Source organism: Nyctibius grandis, chromosome 11, assembly GCF_013368605.1.
Source record: "Nyctibius grandis isolate bNycGra1 chromosome 11, bNycGra1.pri, whole genome shotgun sequence".
Classification (NCBI taxonomy): Eukaryota; Metazoa; Chordata; class Aves; order Nyctibiiformes; family Nyctibiidae; genus Nyctibius; species Nyctibius grandis.
Window position 1 is genome coordinate 712175 of NC_090668.1, and position 16595 is coordinate 728769.

The 16595-nt window shown below is 73.9% G+C and overlaps 3 protein-coding genes across 11 annotated transcripts; 2 read left to right on the plus strand and 1 right to left on the minus strand.

Moving 5' to 3' along the window:
• Positions 1-464: 464 nt before the first annotated feature.
• Positions 465-2852, plus strand: RND1 (Rho family GTPase 1). Its single transcript, XM_068410445.1, has 5 exons — positions 465-625; positions 698-785; positions 1832-1941; positions 2042-2176; positions 2260-2852. The coding sequence occupies exons 1-5, from the start codon at positions 506-508 to the stop codon at positions 2503-2505; spliced, it is 699 nt and encodes a 232-aa protein (XP_068266546.1). The 5' UTR covers positions 465-505; the 3' UTR covers positions 2506-2852.
• Positions 2853-3356: 504 nt separating this feature from the next.
• Positions 3357-8280, plus strand: DDX23 (DEAD-box helicase 23). Of its 3 annotated transcripts, XM_068410925.1 has the most exons (18): positions 3357-3435; positions 3805-3873; positions 3979-4004; positions 4127-4225; positions 4378-4474; positions 4578-4643; positions 4801-4939; positions 5022-5155; positions 5227-5339; positions 5424-5567; positions 5686-5911; positions 6040-6185; positions 6269-6446; positions 6539-6781; positions 6928-7079; positions 7187-7295; positions 7411-7585; positions 7680-8280. In XM_068410925.1, exons 2-18 carry the CDS (start codon positions 3805-3807, stop codon positions 7901-7903), a joined length of 2340 nt encoding a protein of 779 aa, XP_068267026.1. In that variant the 5' UTR covers positions 3357-3435; the 3' UTR covers positions 7904-8280. The 3 variants fall into 3 exon arrangements, with proteins under 3 accessions (XP_068267026.1, XP_068267024.1, XP_068267025.1); XM_068410923.1 differs by having other exon boundaries at positions 3805-4004; XM_068410924.1 differs by having other exon boundaries at positions 3805-4004; positions 5025-5155.
• A 151-nt stretch (positions 8281-8431) lies between these two features.
• CACNB3 (calcium voltage-gated channel auxiliary subunit beta 3) lies at positions 8432-16566 on the minus strand. Of its 7 annotated transcripts, XM_068410932.1 has the most exons (14): positions 14744-14800; positions 14495-14587; positions 11732-11854; positions 11527-11649; positions 11321-11436; positions 11189-11253; positions 11071-11090; positions 10771-10851; positions 10514-10572; positions 10319-10428; positions 10092-10243; positions 9920-10015; positions 9687-9836; positions 8432-9584 (listed from the first exon to the last, which is right to left on the minus strand). In XM_068410932.1, exons 1-14 carry the CDS (start codon positions 14783-14785, stop codon positions 9294-9296), a joined length of 1521 nt encoding a protein of 506 aa, XP_068267033.1. In that variant the 5' UTR covers positions 14786-14800; the 3' UTR covers positions 8432-9293. The 7 variants fall into 7 exon arrangements, with proteins under 7 accessions (XP_068267033.1, XP_068267030.1, XP_068267029.1 ...); XM_068410929.1 differs by lacking the exons at positions 14495-14587; positions 14744-14800 and adding an exon at positions 16533-16566 and having other exon boundaries at positions 11527-11611; XM_068410928.1 differs by lacking the exon at positions 10319-10428 and having other exon boundaries at positions 14744-14825.
• Positions 16567-16595: the final 29 nt, after the last annotated feature.

The window sequence follows — 16595 nt, forward strand, 5'->3', positions numbered from 1 at the left end:
GGCCCCTATTCCCCCTGCCCACCCCTCTCCCCTCCTCCCGGCGTCCCCCCAGACCCCCGCCACTTTGGGGTTCCCCCAGCCCCATCGCTCCCGCACCCCTCCGCCCCCCCCTGCCCTTCCGTACCCCCTCCCCGCACCACGGGGGTCCCGCCCCCCCCATCCCGGTACCGGTCTCGCCCGCGGCCTAGCGCCCGGCGTCCCTCCGGTCTCCTAGCAACGGCCACTTCCGGTTTGGGGCGGGAGCAGGGCCTCGCTTCCGCCTGCAGCTGGACGGGCGCCCCCTAGCCTGGAGGAGCAGCCTCACACCCGAACGGGGCGGGCTCCGGCTGGCCCCCGCCTCTTCGCTATTGGCAGGCGAGCCGGCACCCGCTGAGGCGATTGGCGGGCGAGCGCCGCCGTGGGCGGGGCTTGGCGGCGGCGGGGTATATAAGGGCGCTGCGGCGGCGGGGCGCGGGGCTGGCGGGCGGGAGGGCAGCGGAGAGGGGTTACGCGCTGCGCCGCCGCCATGCGGGAGCGGAGGCCGGTACCGGCGGCCCCGGCCCGCTGCAAGCTGGTGCTGGTGGGCGACGTGCAGTGCGGCAAGACGGCCATGCTGCAGGTGCTGGCCAAGGACTGCTACCCCGAGGTGAGCCGGGCACCGGCACCGGGAACCGGAGCACCGGGGGACCGGCCGCTGACGCTCTCGGTGCTGTTGCAGACGTACGTGCCCACGGTGTTTGAGAACTACACGGCGTGTCTGGCCAGCGAGGAGCAGCGGGTGGAGCTGAGCCTCTGGGACACCTCCGGTACCGGGGTGGGGGGGGCATGCACGGGGGTGGTGGGGTCCCTCCGGTACCGGGGGGGCAGCGGGGTGGGGGCAGCCCTGGCTCCGGTGGGCGGTGATGGGGGAATTTGCCGGGGAAAGGTGGTTTGGGGTTTCGGGGGGGGGCTGCAGCAGAGGGAGCCCCGCAAGGGGGTGCGTTGGGGTCCCTGCGGTGGGGGGGGGGCCTTGGTGGCCGCAGTGGGGACACCGGGGTGGGCTGGACCCATGGGGCTGGGGGGGGCATAGGGGGTCCCCGGGGACTGGCCCTGCGGGGGGGGCACAGACACAGGCTGGGGGGGGACACAGGGCTGAGGGAGGGGTCCCCCACACTGGCGTGAGCCCCCCCGGTGGGGTATGGGGTGTCGGAGCCCCCCTGCGAAGGGGGGGGGGGGGAATGGAGCATCCTGGTATCGCCCCTCCCTGGCCCCCCCCGAGGGGCTGGGGGGGTCCGGGGGGGCCCTGCCCTGGCGCTGCAGTGTCCCCCCCATCGGGGGGGGGTCCCCACCACCCGCGGTCCCCGCGTTGCCATGGCGATGCGCTGGCGCAGCCTCTTTGCTATTCCGCGCACGGAGCGTCTGGGCTGCAAAACCCCCCCGAGGCCCTTCGGGGTCGGGGGTGGCGTTGGGGGGGGGCACCCGGGACACCCCCGCGCCCAGAGGGGCACCCCACTGCCCCCGCGCCCCCACGCACCGCCGCCCCCCGCAGTCCCCAGGGCCGTGCTGGTGGCTGCAGCTCCCTGGGGACCCCGTGGGGGTGGCAGCACCCCCCTCCCCGCGCCACGGCTGCCCCCCGATGCCCCCCGGCCCTCTGACGGGGCTCCCCAGCGTGTGTGTGGGGGGGCAGCTGTTATATAAACGCCGCGGGATCCATTTCCCGCTGCCTCGTTAGGGCTGATGGGATGTTAATGGGCTGCGGGGAGCGGGGGCGGCGTTTTGGGGGGCTCTAGAGCTGTGTGCCCCCCACCCCAGGCAGGAGGGGGGCTGGGTCCCTTGGGGGGGGGGTTTGTGATGACACCCCCTCTTCTCCCAGGCTCTCCCTACTACGACAACGTGCGTCCCCTCTGCTACAGCGACTCGGACGCCGTCCTGCTCTGCTTCGACATCAGCCGCCCCGAGACCCTGGACAGCGCGGCCAAGAAGGTGAGGGGGGGGGGGGGGACACTCCTCGGGGGGGCAGGGAGCGGTTTGGGGTCCCCTCATGCTCATGGTGGCTCCATGCCCCCCCCCCACCCCCCCGCAGTGGAAGACGGAGATCCTGGATTATTGCCCCACCACGCGGGTGCTGCTCATCGGCTGCAAGACGGACCTGCGGACGGACCTGAGCACCCTCATGGAGCTCTCCCACCAGAAGCAGGCACCCATCTCCTACGAGCAGGTCTGGGGGGGGGGGGTGGGTGCTGGGGAGGGGGGGTGGGTTTGGGGGGCTGCGCTGGCCTCACGTGGGGTTGGGTCCTGCAGGGCTGCGCGGCCGCCAGGCAGCTGGGAGCCGAGGGCTACCTGGAGTGCTCGGCCTTCACCTCGGAGAAGAGCGTCCACAGCATCTTCCGGACCGTGTCCGGCATCTGCCTCAGCAGAGCCCCCCCGCAGCCCCCCAAGAGCCCCCCCCGCAGCCTCTCCAAGAGACTCCTGCACCTGCCCAGCCGCTCCGAGCTCATCTCCTCCACCTTCAAGAAGGAAAAAGCAAAAAGCTGCTCCGTTATGTGAAGGGGGGGATGTGAATGTCCCCCCTCCCCACCCCAGCTCCCAGCCCCCTGAGTCCCCAGGGTGGGGTGGGGGGCTGCACAGGGCCCTGGAGCCCCCCCCCAAGGAGGAGGGGGTGCCTGCTGCCCTCCCATCACACTGCTGCCCCTGCCAGCCCCCATCCTGGGGGGCAGCCCCCATGGAGCTGCTGTGGGTGGGGGTCCGGGGGGGGGCCTAAGGAGGGTGCTTGACAGCTGCCCCTCAGCCCCCCAACCCTGGGGGGGGTCATCCATGGACTCATCCTGTTCCCCCTGGGCTGCCCCATCCCTCGTCTGCTGCTTGGCCCCGGGGACCCCCATGGGGTGGGGGTGGGGGGCTGTTTTATGGGGGTGGGGGTGTCTCTGTTCCTTGGTCAGTGTTATTAAAAAAGCTTATTTATTATCAGAAATATAACACCCACCGACACGCAGCGGGTGCCTGGTCCTCATTGGGGGTGGGGGGGTGTTGGGGTTCACCCCCAGGGTGGGGTCCTTCCTCCATCACCCATGCCAGGGGGGGTGATGGTGCTGTCACCCATGGGTGGGGATGTGGAGGGCAAAGTCCGGGGGGGCTCTGGGTGCCCCATAAGGGTCCCTCTGGCTCTGCTGGGGTGGGGGGGGCGTCACAGGGGCTGGGGGGGGTGTGGGGCTCTCGCACGGTGCCGTGGGGTGCGCGGGGACGGTGACACGGGGGGTCCCCGCGCGGAGCTGGGGGGGGTCTGGGGGTGGCGGCGGAGGGATCCGTGGGGCGGGCGGTGCTGCGGCCGCGGGGGCGGAGCGCGCGGGGGCTGCCGGGAGTTGTAGTCCCGGCGCGGAGGAGGCCCCGCCCCTCCCGGCGTGCCCCGCGGCGGCCATGGCGGCGGGGCGGCGCTGAGGCCTGGGGCGGCGCTGGGGCCTGGGCCCGCGGGCGGCGGCGGTGAGCGGGGCCCGGGGGGCGCGGGGGGGCCGGCGGGAGGGACCCAGGGGCACCCGGGGGGCTGGAGGAGCCCGCGACCGCGTCACCGGGCTGCGCCCCGGCACCGGGCACCCAGGGCAGGGCCTGCAGCCCCGGTCCCAGCGCTCCCCGCGCCTCCCGGGGTCCCTCTGCGCGACCCCCGGGTCCCCCAGCTCTCCCTGCTCCCTCCCGGGGGTCCCCATAGCCCCCTCCCCAGCCCTCCCGGGGTCTCCACAGCCCCCCGGTGCCCTTCCCACCCTGTCCCCCCTGCCCGGGTCCCGTAGCCCTCTCTGCTCCCTCTCCATGTCCCCCACCCCGGTCCCCGGCTCTGTCTGACCCTCTCCCCCGTAGATGGCCGGTGAACTGACAGACAAGAAGGACCGGGACGCGTCCCCTGCCAAGGAGGAGAGGAAGCGCTCGCGCTCCCCGGACAGGGACCGGGAGCGGGACCGCAAGGGTTCCCCCTCCAAGGACAGGAAGCGGCACCGGTCCCGGGACAGGAGACGAGGCAGCCGGTCGCGGTCCCGCTCCCGGTCCAAGTCGGCAGAGAGGTGAGGGGCGTCACGGGGGGTTCCCCGGCTCTTTTGGGAAGAGCTTTGTCTGTAACGGCCCCGCAGAGGGGCGGGGGCGGGTGGTGGGGCTGGGGCCGCGCTGTGACCGCCCCGCTCTGCAGGGATCGCCGGCACAAGGAGCGCGACCGGGAGCGGAATAAGAAGGACCGGGACCGGGAGAAGGATGGGCACCGGCGGGACAAGGACAGGAAGCGATCGAGGTGAGCCCTGTGTCTCTGTGGGGTGTCCCCGCTCCCCCGTAAGCACCCCGGGGCTGGTGTCCCGGGTGAGAGCGGGGTTCCCCCGGTCGGTGGGGACGGGGTGACCCCGGTGCTGCGTTCGGTGCCTGATTGCTCTTTGCTTTGCTGGGAAGCTTGTCCCCGAGCCGGGGGAAGGACTCCAAGTCCCGGAAGGAGCGGGACTCGCGGAAAGCGGAGGAGGAGGAGGAGAACGCCCTGAAGAAGGAGAAGGTGAGGAGGGGGCTTGGCTGGGAATGGCACCCGGGGGGGGATCGCTCTGATGAGGCGAAGGGACCCCGTTGAGGGCTGCTGACGTCTGGCCCCACGTTCGCAGGCCCAGCCCCTGTCCCTGGAGGAGCTGCTGGCCAAGAAGAAGGCTGAAGAGGAGGCAGAAGCCAAGGTAGGAGCAGAAGCCGCCTCCCCGCGTCGGGGCTCTGCCCTCCTGTGTCTGCGGCGGCTGTAATGGATGTTTTGGGGGGGGTCCTGCCCTGGGGCAGCCCTGGCAGCGCGGGGGTGGCAGCCAGGCCCGGTGTGAGCCGTTCCCTCTCCTGTGCCAGCCCAAGTTCCTGTCCAAGGCGGAGCGGGAGGCCGAGGCCTTGCGGCGGCGGCAGCAGGAGGTGGAGGAGCGGCAGCGGCTGCTAGAGGAGGAGAGGAAGAAGAGGAAGCAGTTCCAGGAGATGGGGAGAAAGATGCTGGGTAAGGTGTTGTCCCCACTACGGTCTGCCTGGCTGTGAGGGGCTGAGGCAGGACCCCCTGAGACCCTTCCCCTGCTCCCCAGAAGACCCCCAGGAGCGTGAGCGCAGGGAGCGCCGCGAGCGCATGGAGCGGGAGACCAACGGCACGGAGGACGAGGAGGGCAGGCAGAAGATCCGGGAGGAGAAGGACAAGAGCAAAGAGCTCCACGCCATCAAGGTACTGCTGGGGGGGCTGGGGGGGCCGCGGGGGCTCGGGTCCCTTCCCCGCTCATCCTCTGCTGCCCGCAGGAGCGTTACCTGGGAGGGGTGAAGAAGCGGAGGCGCACGCGGCACCTCAACGACCGCAAGTTCGTCTTCGAGTGGGACGCGTCGGAGGACACCTCCATCGACTACAACCCCCTGTGAGCGGTGGGGTGCCCCCCCTGGGGCTAGGGGGGGCTCCTGGGGGGCACGGGGCAGCTGCTGACGCTCTCACCCTGCTCTAGGTACAAGGAGCGGCACCAAGTGCAGCTGCTGGGCCGGGGCTTCATCGCGGGGATCGACCTGAAGCAGCAGAAACGGGAACAGTCGCGTTTCTACGGGGACCTGATGGAGAAGAGGCGGACGCTGGAGGAGAAGGAGCAGGAGGAGTGAGCGTGGGGGCAGCCGGGGGGTGTTTGGGGGTGCTGGCTGCCTCTGCGTGGCCAGGGTGCGGAGCTGGGGGGTGGCCCGGGGTGAGCCCTGTCCCCTTCCTCGCCCCCCACCCAGGGCCCGGCTGCGCAAGCTGCGGAAGAAGGAGGCCAAGCAGCGCTGGGACGACCGGCACTGGTCCCAGAAGAAACTGGACGAGATGACAGACAGGGACTGGCGCATCTTCCGCGAGGATTACAGCATCACCACCAAGGGGGGCAAGATCCCCAACCCCATCCGCTCCTGGAAGGACTCCTCCCTGCCCCCCCACATCCTCGAGGTCATCGACAAGTGCGGCTACAAGGTGCGGGGAGGGGGGGGCTGCTGCCAGGAGCTGGCTGGAGGGGAAACGGGCTGGCTGGTGGGGTCAGGTCTTTGGGGGGGGGTGAGGAGGGGACGTTCTGCTCCTCAATCTGCTGCTCCCCTCGGCAGGAGCCCACCCCCATCCAGCGCCAGGCCATCCCCATCGGCCTGCAGAACCGCGACATCATCGGCGTGGCCGAAACGGGCAGCGGCAAGACGGCGGCTTTCCTCATCCCGCTGCTGGTGTGGATCACCACCCTGCCCAAGATCGACCGGTGGGTGCCACAGGGCAGGGGGGGGGACGGTGCAGGAGGGGGGGGGCGTGTGGCACCGTGGGTGACGCGGCTGTGCCCCGCAGGATTGAGGAGTCGGACCAGGGTCCCTACGCCATCATCCTGGCGCCCACCCGAGAGCTGGCGCAGCAGATCGAGGAGGAAACCATCAAGTTTGGGAAACCTCTGGGCATCCGCACGGTGGCCGTGATCGGGGGCATCTCCCGCGAGGACCAAGGCTTCCGCCTCCGCATGGGCTGCGAGGTGAGCGTTGGCCCCTGGGGAGGGTGTGGGGGGGATCTGGAGGGGGGTGGTTTAGCCCCAGGCTGCGGACACCAACCCCCCGACCCCCCCAGATCGTCATCGCCACGCCGGGGCGTCTCATCGACGTGCTGGAGAACCGGTACCTGGTGCTGAGCCGCTGCACCTACGTGGTGCTGGACGAGGCGGATCGCATGATCGACATGGGCTTCGAGCCCGACGTGCAGAAGATCCTGGAGCACATGCCCGTCACCAACCAAAAACCCGACACCGACGAGGCCGAGGACCCCGAGAAGATGTTGGCCAACTTTGAGTCGGGGAAACACAAGTACAGACAGGTGGGTGCCGGGGGGGGGCCCGGGGTGGCGGCGTGGGTGCTCCTGTGGGGCTGAGAGGGGCCAGCTGGGGCTTGGGGACAGGCCAGGGCAGCACGGCCGCGCTCCTGCCCCGTGGGGACCCCCCTCACCGCCCCGTTCTCTCGCAGACCGTCATGTTCACGGCCACCATGCCGCCCGCCGTGGAGCGCCTGGCCCGCAGCTACCTCCGGCGCCCGGCCGTGGTCTACATCGGCTCCGCCGGCAAACCCCACGAGCGGGTGGAGCAGAAGGTCTTCCTCATGTCGGAGTCGGAGAAGAGGTGCAGAGGGGGCCGCTGGGGGGGGCTTTGGGGTGGTCTGGAGTGGGGGGGGGGCTCCTGAGGGGTACCTCAGCCTCTCCTCACCCCACTGTCCCCCTCCCCAACAGGAAGAAGCTGTTGGCCATCCTGGAGCAGGGCTTCGACCCGCCCATCATCATCTTCGTCAACCAGAAGAAGGGCTGCGACGTGCTGGCGAAGTCCCTGGAGAAGATGGGGGTGAGTGTGGGCTGGGCCGGGGCCCCCCCAGGTCTGGCTGTGGCGGGTGGGGCTCCATCTCCACGTGGGGACCCCACGAGGTGGCTCTGGGTGACGTGTCCCCCCCTCCTCGCAGTACAACGCCTGCACCCTGCACGGCGGCAAAGGCCAGGAGCAGCGGGAGTTCGCCCTCTCCAACCTGAAGGCCGGGGCCAAGGACATCCTGGTGGCCACCGACGTGGCCGGGCGCGGGATCGACATCCACGACGTCTCCATGGTCGTTAACTACGACATGGCCAAGAACATCGAGGGTGAGTCGGGGCCGGTCCCGGGGGGCTGCGGGGGCTGCCTGGCCCCGGTGCTGCCCGCACCCAGGCCCTGCCTGACCCCGTGTCCCCCCCCCAGATTACATCCACCGCATCGGGCGGACGGGCCGCGCGGGGAAGAGCGGCGTAGCCATCACCTTCCTCACCAAGGAGGACTCCACCGTTTTCTACGACCTGAAGCAGGCCATCCTGGAGAGCCCCGTGTCCTCCTGCCCCCCCGAGCTCGCCAACCACCCCGACGCCCAGCACAAGCCCGGCACCATCCTCACCAAGAAGCGGCGGGAGGAAACCATCTTCGCCTGACGCCCCGGTGCCACCCACTCCGGGACCACGGGACCGGTGGGGCCGGGGGCTGCCGGGACTTTTCTGGCCGCTCTTTTCCCAGACCCCCCCCCAGTGCAGCCGGGACTGCCGACAGCGGGGACTGGGGCCGAGACTGTCCCCAAATGTCCACCCTGTTCTCCCAGTCCCCCTGCCCGCCCTCCCCACAGCCCCGTGAAGCTGCCGGAGGCTGGTTGGGGGCAGATTCCTCCCTGCCACCGGCGCCAGGCCGGCGCTGGGCTCCGTGTGCGGGTGTTGGGGCCGGGCTGTCCCCGCAGCCGCCTCCGCTTTGTCCCTTTTGTAGCCCAAACTCCCGGAATAAACCCGCAGCCGCGGTGCCGGACGGCGCCTCCTCTTCACCAGCCCCTGGTGCCAACTCCCAGCACCCTCCAGTGATCCCAGTAATGCCCCTCTGGGGAGAGCCTTTGGGTGCTCAGCACCCATCATCCCCAGTGTCCCCAGGCCGTGGTCTCCCCTGTCCCCCCCTCCCAGACACACGGACACGGCGCCTCCGAGCACTCGTGTGTTTCTGAAACCGGTTACAGGGAGATCGGTGCTTTCTACAAAAGAAATTGTAACAAATCTGTGCCCCCCACCCGTCCCCCCCCCACCCCGAAGGGCCCCGGGGGGGCTCGGCCCAGGGACCCTCCGCCGAGCACCCCCCGGCCGAGGGCGGTGGGCGCCGTATGTGCAGGGCTGTGCGGTGACGTGCGGTGACGGCTGTGCGGGCAGGGGGGGTGGCAGGGATGGGGCAGCGAGTGCAGGCGTGGAGCAGCCCCCCCCCGTGTGTGGGGGGGGTCCGGCCGCCCCCCTCTGCCCCCCCGTCCCCGGGGTGGGGGGGAAGCGGGTGGGCTGCGGTGACCAGGGTGGGGGGGAAGCGGTGCAGAGCGAAGCGGCGGGTGCGGCCCCCTCCTCCCGGGGGTGCCATGCGGGGGCAGGGGAGGGGGCAGGCCAAGCCCTGGGGGTCTGCGGGGTGGGGGATGCTGCTAAAACTGCCCCCCCCCCCCCATTACAGGTGTTTCTGGGGGGGCACCCCCTGTTCATGGCAGCTGCCCTGCGGGGAATGAGCCAGGCTGCGATGCGGGGGCCAGGCGGGGAAACTGAGGCAGGGAGAAGGCATGTGGCTGCCCCCAGGTCCCCGAGAGCCGGGGCTGAGGTGGGGGGTGGTCCCAGGGCATCCTGGCCACTGCCCCCCCCCCCACCCCACCCTGTGCTTATGGCTGAAGACGTGCCCGGGGGCCGGGCGCGAGGAGGGTTCCCCGAGAGGAGGAGATTGTCTGAGCACCCCCAGCGCGGGGCTGGGGCGAGGCGGGCAGCGCCCGGGCGCGGGGGGGGGGGGGCCGGGTCCCAGCCGTGCCCCCCCCGCCCTCCCCTAATAGCTGTCCTTGGCCCAGGGCCGGCTGCGCTGCCAGTTCCTGTCGTGGTGCCGCTCAGGCGCGCCGGGGCCCTGCAGCCCGCTGTTGTGGTGCCGGTGGGGCTGGTAGAGGTCGGGGTAGGGGTCCGCGTACTCTTCCTCCTCCTCCTCCTCCTCCAGGTGCCGGGAGCTGCGCTGGGACGCGGCCCCCCAGCGCTGGGGCGAGCTCTCCCCGGCCTCGTCCGACGGCATCAGGCTGTCGTGCTCCAGCGGCGAGTGCTCCCCGCGCTCCCCCAGCAGCTGCTGGCTCTGCGGGCAGGGATGGCGCTGGGGGGGCTGCCACCAGACCCCCCCCCCCAAACCCGGCCTGTGCACCCCCCCTGTGCCCGGGGAGGGGGGCTCCGGGGGTACCTGCAGGCCCGGGAGGCCGGTGGGCGAGGGCACGGCGTGGGGGGCGTGGGGCGGGTGGTGCGTGGCGCGCCAGTACACCTCCAGGTACTCGGCCAGGTGCTCGCAGGCGTCCTCCAGCTGGTTCTCGTCCAGGATCACGTCGAAGAGCTCCTGGGGGGGCAGGCGAGGGGGGTCAGGGGTGGCTCAGGGACCCCCCCGGGGATGCCGAGGGTGGGGGGGACGTGTGGGCTCACCGGGGGACACTGCACGAGCTTGTCGGCCGCCATCATCTGCACGTTGAGGTGCTTCACCTGGGACTTGCCGCGGGATTTGATGAGGCGCTGGAGGACCTGGGGAGGGGAGAGGAGGGTGATGGCACCACGGGGGGCACCCGGGGCACCCCCCGGAACCACGGTCACCCCCCACCTTGGGCGAGGACACCTTGACGTAGACGATGATGGGCGCCAGGGAGGTCTTGGCCAGCTGGGCCGGGTGGTTGATGGTGTCGGCGTCCAGCACCACCAGCTGCAGGGACTTGGCCAGCTCGAAGATGCGCTCGATCTCGCTCTGCACCTCGGCTGGGGGGGACACGGGGGGGGTGTCAGGGCAGGCTGGCCGTGGAGGGGGGGGGTCCCTGCGCCCGGGGCCCTCACCGATGCTGGAGCGGGTGGTGGAGCGCTCCAGGATGGCCTGTTTGCCCAGGTTGTTGAGGATGGAGCGCTTGGCCAGGGAGAGGTCAGCCGTGATGTGGGTGATGGAGATCCTGGGGGGACAGGGTCAGCGGGGGGGGGGGGACCTGGGCACCCCCCTGGGCCACGGGGCTGGGATTTGGGGGGGGGGGGTCTCACCTGCCGTCGAATCTGTGCTTGAGGAAGTCGAAGAGGGCTTTCTGCATCATGTCGGTGACCTGCCGCGGGGCCGCCGGGCCGGTGAGCCCGCGGGGAGCCGGCGGCAGATGGCACCGGCAGGGAGGTGGCAGCCACCGGCGCCCTGCCAGCAGCCCGCGGCCCCGCCATCTGCCTGGGCAGGGAGGGGACGCGGGGTGCAGGCCACCACCCTGGGGACGCGCTGGGGTCCCCCCACCCAGCGACCCCCCCCCCCGTACCTCGTATCCTTTCAGCGAGGGCCCCACCAGCACCACGGGCCGCATGGAGGGGACCACGTCGTAGGGCGGGATGTGCTGTGTCTGGGGGGGGGACATGGGGACACGTCAGCCCTGCGCCCCCACCCCCGGGGAGAAAGGGGCCAACGAGCCTGTTCCAGAGAACCCCGGCATCCTGCAGCCCCCAGCCCCATAACGGGGGGCAGAGGGGGGGTCTCTGCCCCCACCCGCTGCACCTCGGGGCGGTTGCGCTTGGCCCTGCCTGCAGCCCCCTCCCCATCTCCCCCTGCCCCTGGGACTCACCTGCTTCTGCTTCTGCTTGGCTTGGGGAGAGGAGAGGAGAGACAGAGGTTGGTGAGAGGGAAGGGGGGACCCCCCCGGGACCCCCCCCGGACCCCCCCGGGCCAGGACCTGCCCTTACCTAAGGAGGGGGGAGGCGATCGCCGGTTCCCGCTGTCGCCGAGGCCCGAGGCGTTGCCAGCTCTCCTGGGGGAGGAGGGGGGTGAGTGAGCCCTGGGGGGCCCGGGGGGGGCGCGGGGGGGGCCGGTCCTACCTGGCTTTCTGCTCCTGCTTGAGCCTCATGGCTTCCAGGCGCTGGGGGCTGGGGATGAAGGCGATGTCCCCCCCCTCCTTCACTAGGCGCCCGATCCACCAGTCATTGCTGTATTTCTGGGTGAGGGCAGGGCGGGGGTGAGGCCGGGGGGGGGGGTCCCTGGCCCTGACACCCCCCCCCCCAACCCCCCCAGCACCCAAACTCACCTCCTTGATGTGCAGAAAATCTTTGGCTTCGAAGTTGATGGCGGCTCCCTGCACCGGGCACTCCTCGTCCAGCGCCCCGCAGTAGCTGACATTGGTGCGGACGGCGAAGGCGACCGGCTTGTGCTGGGGATGGGGGGGGTCAGCGCCCCCAGCCCCCCCCCAGGCCATGCCCTGGGTGTTCTGCCCCCCCCCCTCACCCCCCTACCTTGGCCCTCTCGAGCTGCTGCTGGGCCTGGCTCTCCACCTCGCGCCGGGCGCCCTCACGGTCCTCATCCAGGGACACGTCGGAGTCCAGGGACGGGCGGCTGGTGTAGGAGTCGGCCGAGCCCTGGGGGGGGCCGGGGCTGAGTGCGGGGGGGCTGCGGGGACCCCGCAGAGACAGGCCTCACCCCGCGGCAGTGCCAGCCCGGGGAGGGGACCCTGCTGCCCCCCCCAGCCCACAACCCCTTCCAGCTCTCGGTGGCATCAAGCTGCGTAGATGCGGGTGGCATCGCCCAGCGCGGCTGCCCTGGGGTGCAGCCCCCCGTCCTGGGGGGCGCAGTGGGGGGAGACCCCCGGGGAGGGCCAAGCTGGGGGCAGGGGGGCCCTGGCCCCCCTGTGGGCCTGCCACAGCCGCCCCCCCCACCCTGGGGTGCCCGGCGGGTGCTCGGCGCGGCCCCCCCGGCTCCCCCCACCCCGCCGGTGATCACCCGGCTCCCGCTGCGCCCGGAACCGGCGCAGAAGCTGCGGTGAAATATTTATAGGGCCCTGGATGTGGCTGAGCCCCCCACGAGGCCCCCCCCGAGGCCCCCCGGGCCCTGCCGGGCTGAGCTCAGCGCCGCTGCCCGGCACCGGCCCCCCCCCACCCCACGCACCCCACCTCGGGGGCCCTGGGCCCCCCACCCAGCGCAGCCCATACGGGTCCCCAGCGGGGCCCCCCCCCCCATCATGGCCTCCCCAGCGCGGCCCCCCCCAGCGCTGTCACCGCCCCCCCAGCATCCCCAGTACAGCGGCTCCGGCGTCCCCCCCGCCCTAGCACGACCCCCCCCCCATGCAGCCCCCGGCCATGGGGATCGGGCCCCCCCCTCCCCGCCCCGTTCCGGTCCCGGTGGCACCTGCCGGGGTTGGGGGCGAGACCAGCGGCGGCGGCGAGGAACAAAGGGCCGGGGGGCGGCAGAACCACCCCCCCCCGCACCGGGTACGAATCCCCCACCGGGCACGGCCCCCGGTGCGCGATCACCGCTCCCCGGGGCGCAGCCCCCCCCCCGCCCCCGGGCACGGCCCCCCCCCCCCCGGTACCGGGCCGGTACCTCGTTGAGCAGGAAGGTAGCGCTGGAGTCAGAAAACGACATAGACGGGGCGAGCCGAGCCGAGCCGCCCGCGCCCCCCCGCCCCGCTCCGCCACCGCCACCGGCTCCGGTTCGGGCTGCGGCTCGGGCTCCGGCTGGCCCTGCCCGCTCCGCCGCTGCCGCCGCCACCGCCCCTCCCCGCCCCTCCCCGCCCCCGCCTCCCACCGCCCCCCCGGGGCGCACGGAGCCGCCCCCGCCGGCTCAGCCTGGGGCGGGGGGGGGGAGTTGGGGGTCGCGGATCCCCCTTTCCCGGGGCTGGCGGGGGGCTCCGGTCCCTCTCCGGTGGGACCTCCCGGGGGGCTGCACGGGCAGCCGGGGGTCCCGAGCGGCGCCGGTGCGGTGCACCGGGATGAGGCGCCGGGGCAACTCCCGGGGGAGCGGGGGGCAGTTTGCAAAGAGGGCAGCTCCTGGGGGGGTAAGGGGGGGCCCGGGGCGGCGGCGGAGGGGCCGTGCCGCCCCCCCCAGCACGCGGCTGGGGCTCCCGGGGCGGCGGCGGGGGGTCCCGGTGGGTACCTCCATGCTCCGGTGCGGCGGCCCCCGTCCTGCCCCGAGCCGGTAGCAGCCCCGTCTGCAGGGCGAGCCCTGCGGCGGGGCCGGAGCCGCTCCCGCCCCCCCGCCGCGCCCCCCCCGCCCCCGAGGAGGGGGGCAGCGGCGGGCCCCGGGGGACCGGACCGGCCCGCCCCGTTACCGCGCAGCGGGACGGGCACCGGTGGGACCGGCCCGGGACGGCTCGGGTCCGGCTCGGGGGCCGCGGGGCAGCGCTCGGCGGGGCCGGGGCTCCGGGCAGCGGCGGGACCGGCCGCGGGTACCGGCACCGGGCACCGGTCGCTGGGCAGCGGGCACCGGCCCCGGTACCGGGCAGCGCGGCGGGGCCGGGCCGGGCCCTCTCCGAGGTGCTGAAGGGGCCGCGCCGGATGCGGGGCCGGGGCGGGGGGGCCCCGGGGATACCGGGGCTACCGGGGGGGCAGGTGCTACGCTGGGAGGGAAACGGGATGCTCGGGCTACTCTGCGCCCCCCGGGGCCGCCCCTACCGAACCCCCCCCCGCCCTCCCCGGGGCTGCCCGGGTACACGCTCCCCCGCCGGCGGCCGGGCCGGGGGGCGCCGCTCGGGCCGGGGTGAACCGGAGCAGGCGGGTGGGGGGCGGCGGGAGGGGTCCGTGCCCCTTCCGGGCAGCGCGGGGAGTCGGCCCGGTGCCCGCTGATGGACCGGGCGGGGCGGCTCAGCGGATGCTCCCCCCCGCCCCGTTCCCCCTCCGCTGCCTCAGTTTCCCCGGGGCCGCCGCCGCCCCCCCGCGCCGCAGTGCCGGTGCCCGGCGGCCGGCCCGGCCCTGACGCAGCACTCGCTATTTTTAGCCGCGGGGAGCGGCTGTTGCGATGCCACCGGTGCCGGCGCCCAGCCCCGGTCCCGGGGGAACGGCGGGGCGGGGGGGAGGCCTCCCGGTTCCCCCCGGTGCCGGGGTTGGGGCGGGGGAGCTCGGCCGCTCCCCCCCCCGCCCCGGCCCGTGCCTTAATGCGGAGCCGCAACGCCGTTGCCCCCGGGAGCGAAGCGCGGCGGCGGGGCCGGGGCTGGCGGGGCTGCCCCGCCCCGGTGCCGGTGCCGGTGCCGGTGCCGGTGCCGGTGCCGGTGCCGGGCCGCTCACCTGCCTGCGGAGGATGCTGGAGGTGGTGTCGGACGAGGTGCTGCCGTCCGAGCGCTTGAAGCGGCTCTTGCGCTTCGGGAGCCTCCGGGGGCTCTGCGGGGAGCGGCGGGGGCGGCCGGTGAGCACCGGGCGGCACCGGGCGGCGCGGCCCCGCCGCTGCGCTGCCACCGGCGGCCCTCCGCGCTGCGGGCAGAACCGAACCGGGCCGCACCGGGCCCTCCGCGGCCGGGAGGGCTCCGGTCCGCTCACCTGGAAGGAGCCGGGAGCGGCGGGCTGCGCCGGGGCGGACATGCCCGGCGGCACCCTCCGGAGCCCCCGGGATCCCGGCGGGGCCGCCCCGCACCCGACCGCGGCGCTCCGCCGGGAAGGGCCGCGCCGCCGCCGCCGCTGCCGCGCTCCGCATCACACGGGGCCGCCGGGGCGTCCCGGCCGTCCCCGCCCCCGCTTGCCCGCCCCCGCGCCCATCCCCGTGGCGTCCGGCCCGCGCCCCCGCAGCTGGGCAGCCACCGGGGGGCACCGGGGATAGACCCTCCCCGAAAACCGCGGCGCTGCGGGGATCGTCCGGGCGGCACCGGGAAAGAGCAGCCCCGGGGCCGCCGCCGCGCCCACGCGTGTGCGGGGATGCGGGAGACCCGAGCCCCGCCGCCCGCATCCCACCGGGCCGGGTCCCGCAGCCGCCGTGTCCCCCCGCCCGGGGGGTATCTGCCCCTCCCGGGGGTATCTGCTCCCCCTGGGGGGTAACTGCCCTCATATACCCCCGCGTGGGGCAGGCGGAGCCGCGGGGGAGGGGGGCCGGGAGGGCGGCGCAGCCCACCCGCACCCTCACCCCACGCCCCGTGTCCCCGCCGTGCCCACGGGGGCGGCCGGGTCCGGCCCGGTGCGGCGGTGCTGCTGCATCACTGCACGGCCGGGCCGGGGCTGCGGGGAGGGGGCGGCGGGGAGGGGGCTGCGGGTGACCGGGACGCGGCCCGGGGACCCCCAGCACGGGCAGGACCGGGCCCGGGGACCCCCAGCACGGGCAGGACCGGGCCCGGGGCAGGGCGAGGCGCGGGGGGAGCCTCAGCGCCCATCCCCGCGGTGGCAGGTACCGGTACCCGGTGAGGGTGCGCTGGGACCCCCCCCGCGTGTCCCCCGAGGTGCCCCCCCGGCCCGTCCCCCACGCCGGGCTCCGGTGCCCCCCCCCCTCGCCGCGCGGCGGGACTTCCGCGTGGGGCCGCGGGGACACGGGCCCGGCGGCGGCTGCTAATTAATGATTAATCTGCGCTCCCCGGGGCCCGGCGCTGCTGCGGGGGGGCCGCGGGGCCCGGCGCCGCAGCTGCGGGGGGGCCCGGCCATGGGCGGGGGGGTGCCAGGGCCTGACCCACGCATACGCGTGGGGGGCCAGGAGGGGACCCCAGTGAGGGGGTGCCCTGCGCCCGTCCGGGCACAGGGTGCTGCTGGGTGTGCGTGTAAAAGGGGGGTGTGGGGGGTGCGTGCAAGGGGGTGTGTGCAAGTGTGTGCAAGGGGGTGTGTGTAAACCGTGTGTGCGTGCACATGTGTGTGCGTATGTGTGTGCGTGTGCATGCCGGGGGGGCCTAAGGGGTGTGTAAGTGTGTGTGTGCAGGGGGATACGTGTGCGTGTGCAACAGGGCTGCACGCGTGTGCACATGTGTGTGCAAGGGGGGGCCCCTGGGGGGGGGTGTGTGCAGGGTGGGTGTGCAAGGGGGGGTGCCCTGGGGGTGGGTGTGCAAGGGGGGAGGCCCTGGGGGGTGTGTGCAGGGTGGGTGTGCAAGGGGGGGTGCCCTGGCGGTGGGTGTGCAAGGGACACCCCCAAAGGGGGGGTGCGTGTCCCTGAGCAGACAAGGGGGTGCCCGGGGGGGGGGCCCGGCCGCGCGTGTCCCCGTTGTCCCCGCCATGTCGGTGCGGCGCGGTGGTGTGTGTGTGCGTGTGTGTGTGTGTGCGTGTGCGCAGCCCCGGGGGTACCGGTCCGCCCATGCCCGCGCGCGCGCCCGCCGCCCCCGCGCGCCGCCCGCGCCTCCCCCGCCGCACCGGGCCGTACCGGGCCGTACCGGGCCGCCGCTGCTGCGCCTTTAAGGCCGCCGGCCGGGAGCGCCCGGGAGCG

Coding starts and splice junctions, on each gene's coding strand:
- DDX23 (XM_068410923.1), top strand. CDS start 3,805: ATGGCCGGTGAACTGACAGACAAGAAGGACCGGGACGCGTCCCCTGCC. Junction 4,475..4,577: donor ACGCCCTGAAGAAGGAGAAG/GTGAGGAGGGGG, acceptor CCACGTTCGCAG/GCCCAGCCCCTGTCCCTGGA. Junction 4,644..4,800: donor AAGAGGAGGCAGAAGCCAAG/GTAGGAGCAGAA, acceptor CTCCTGTGCCAG/CCCAAGTTCCTGTCCAAGGC.
- CACNB3 (XM_068410926.1), bottom strand. CDS start 14,785: ATGTCCGCCCCGGCGCAGCCCGCCGCTCCCGGCTCCTTCCAG. Junction 10,244..10,318: donor CACCACCCGCTCCAGCATCG/GTGAGGGCCCCG, acceptor TGTCCCCCCCAG/CCGAGGTGCAGAGCGAGATC. Junction 10,016..10,091: donor TCAAGGTGTCCTCGCCCAAG/GTGGGGGGTGAC, acceptor TCCCCTCCCCAG/GTCCTCCAGCGCCTCATCAA.
- RND1 (XM_068410445.1), top strand. CDS start 506: ATGCGGGAGCGGAGGCCGGTACCGGCGGCCCCGGCCCGCTGCAAGCTG. Junction 786..1,831: donor GAGCCTCTGGGACACCTCCG/GTACCGGGGTGG, acceptor CTCTTCTCCCAG/GCTCTCCCTACTACGACAAC. Junction 2,177..2,259: donor CACCCATCTCCTACGAGCAG/GTCTGGGGGGGG, acceptor TGGGTCCTGCAG/GGCTGCGCGGCCGCCAGGCA.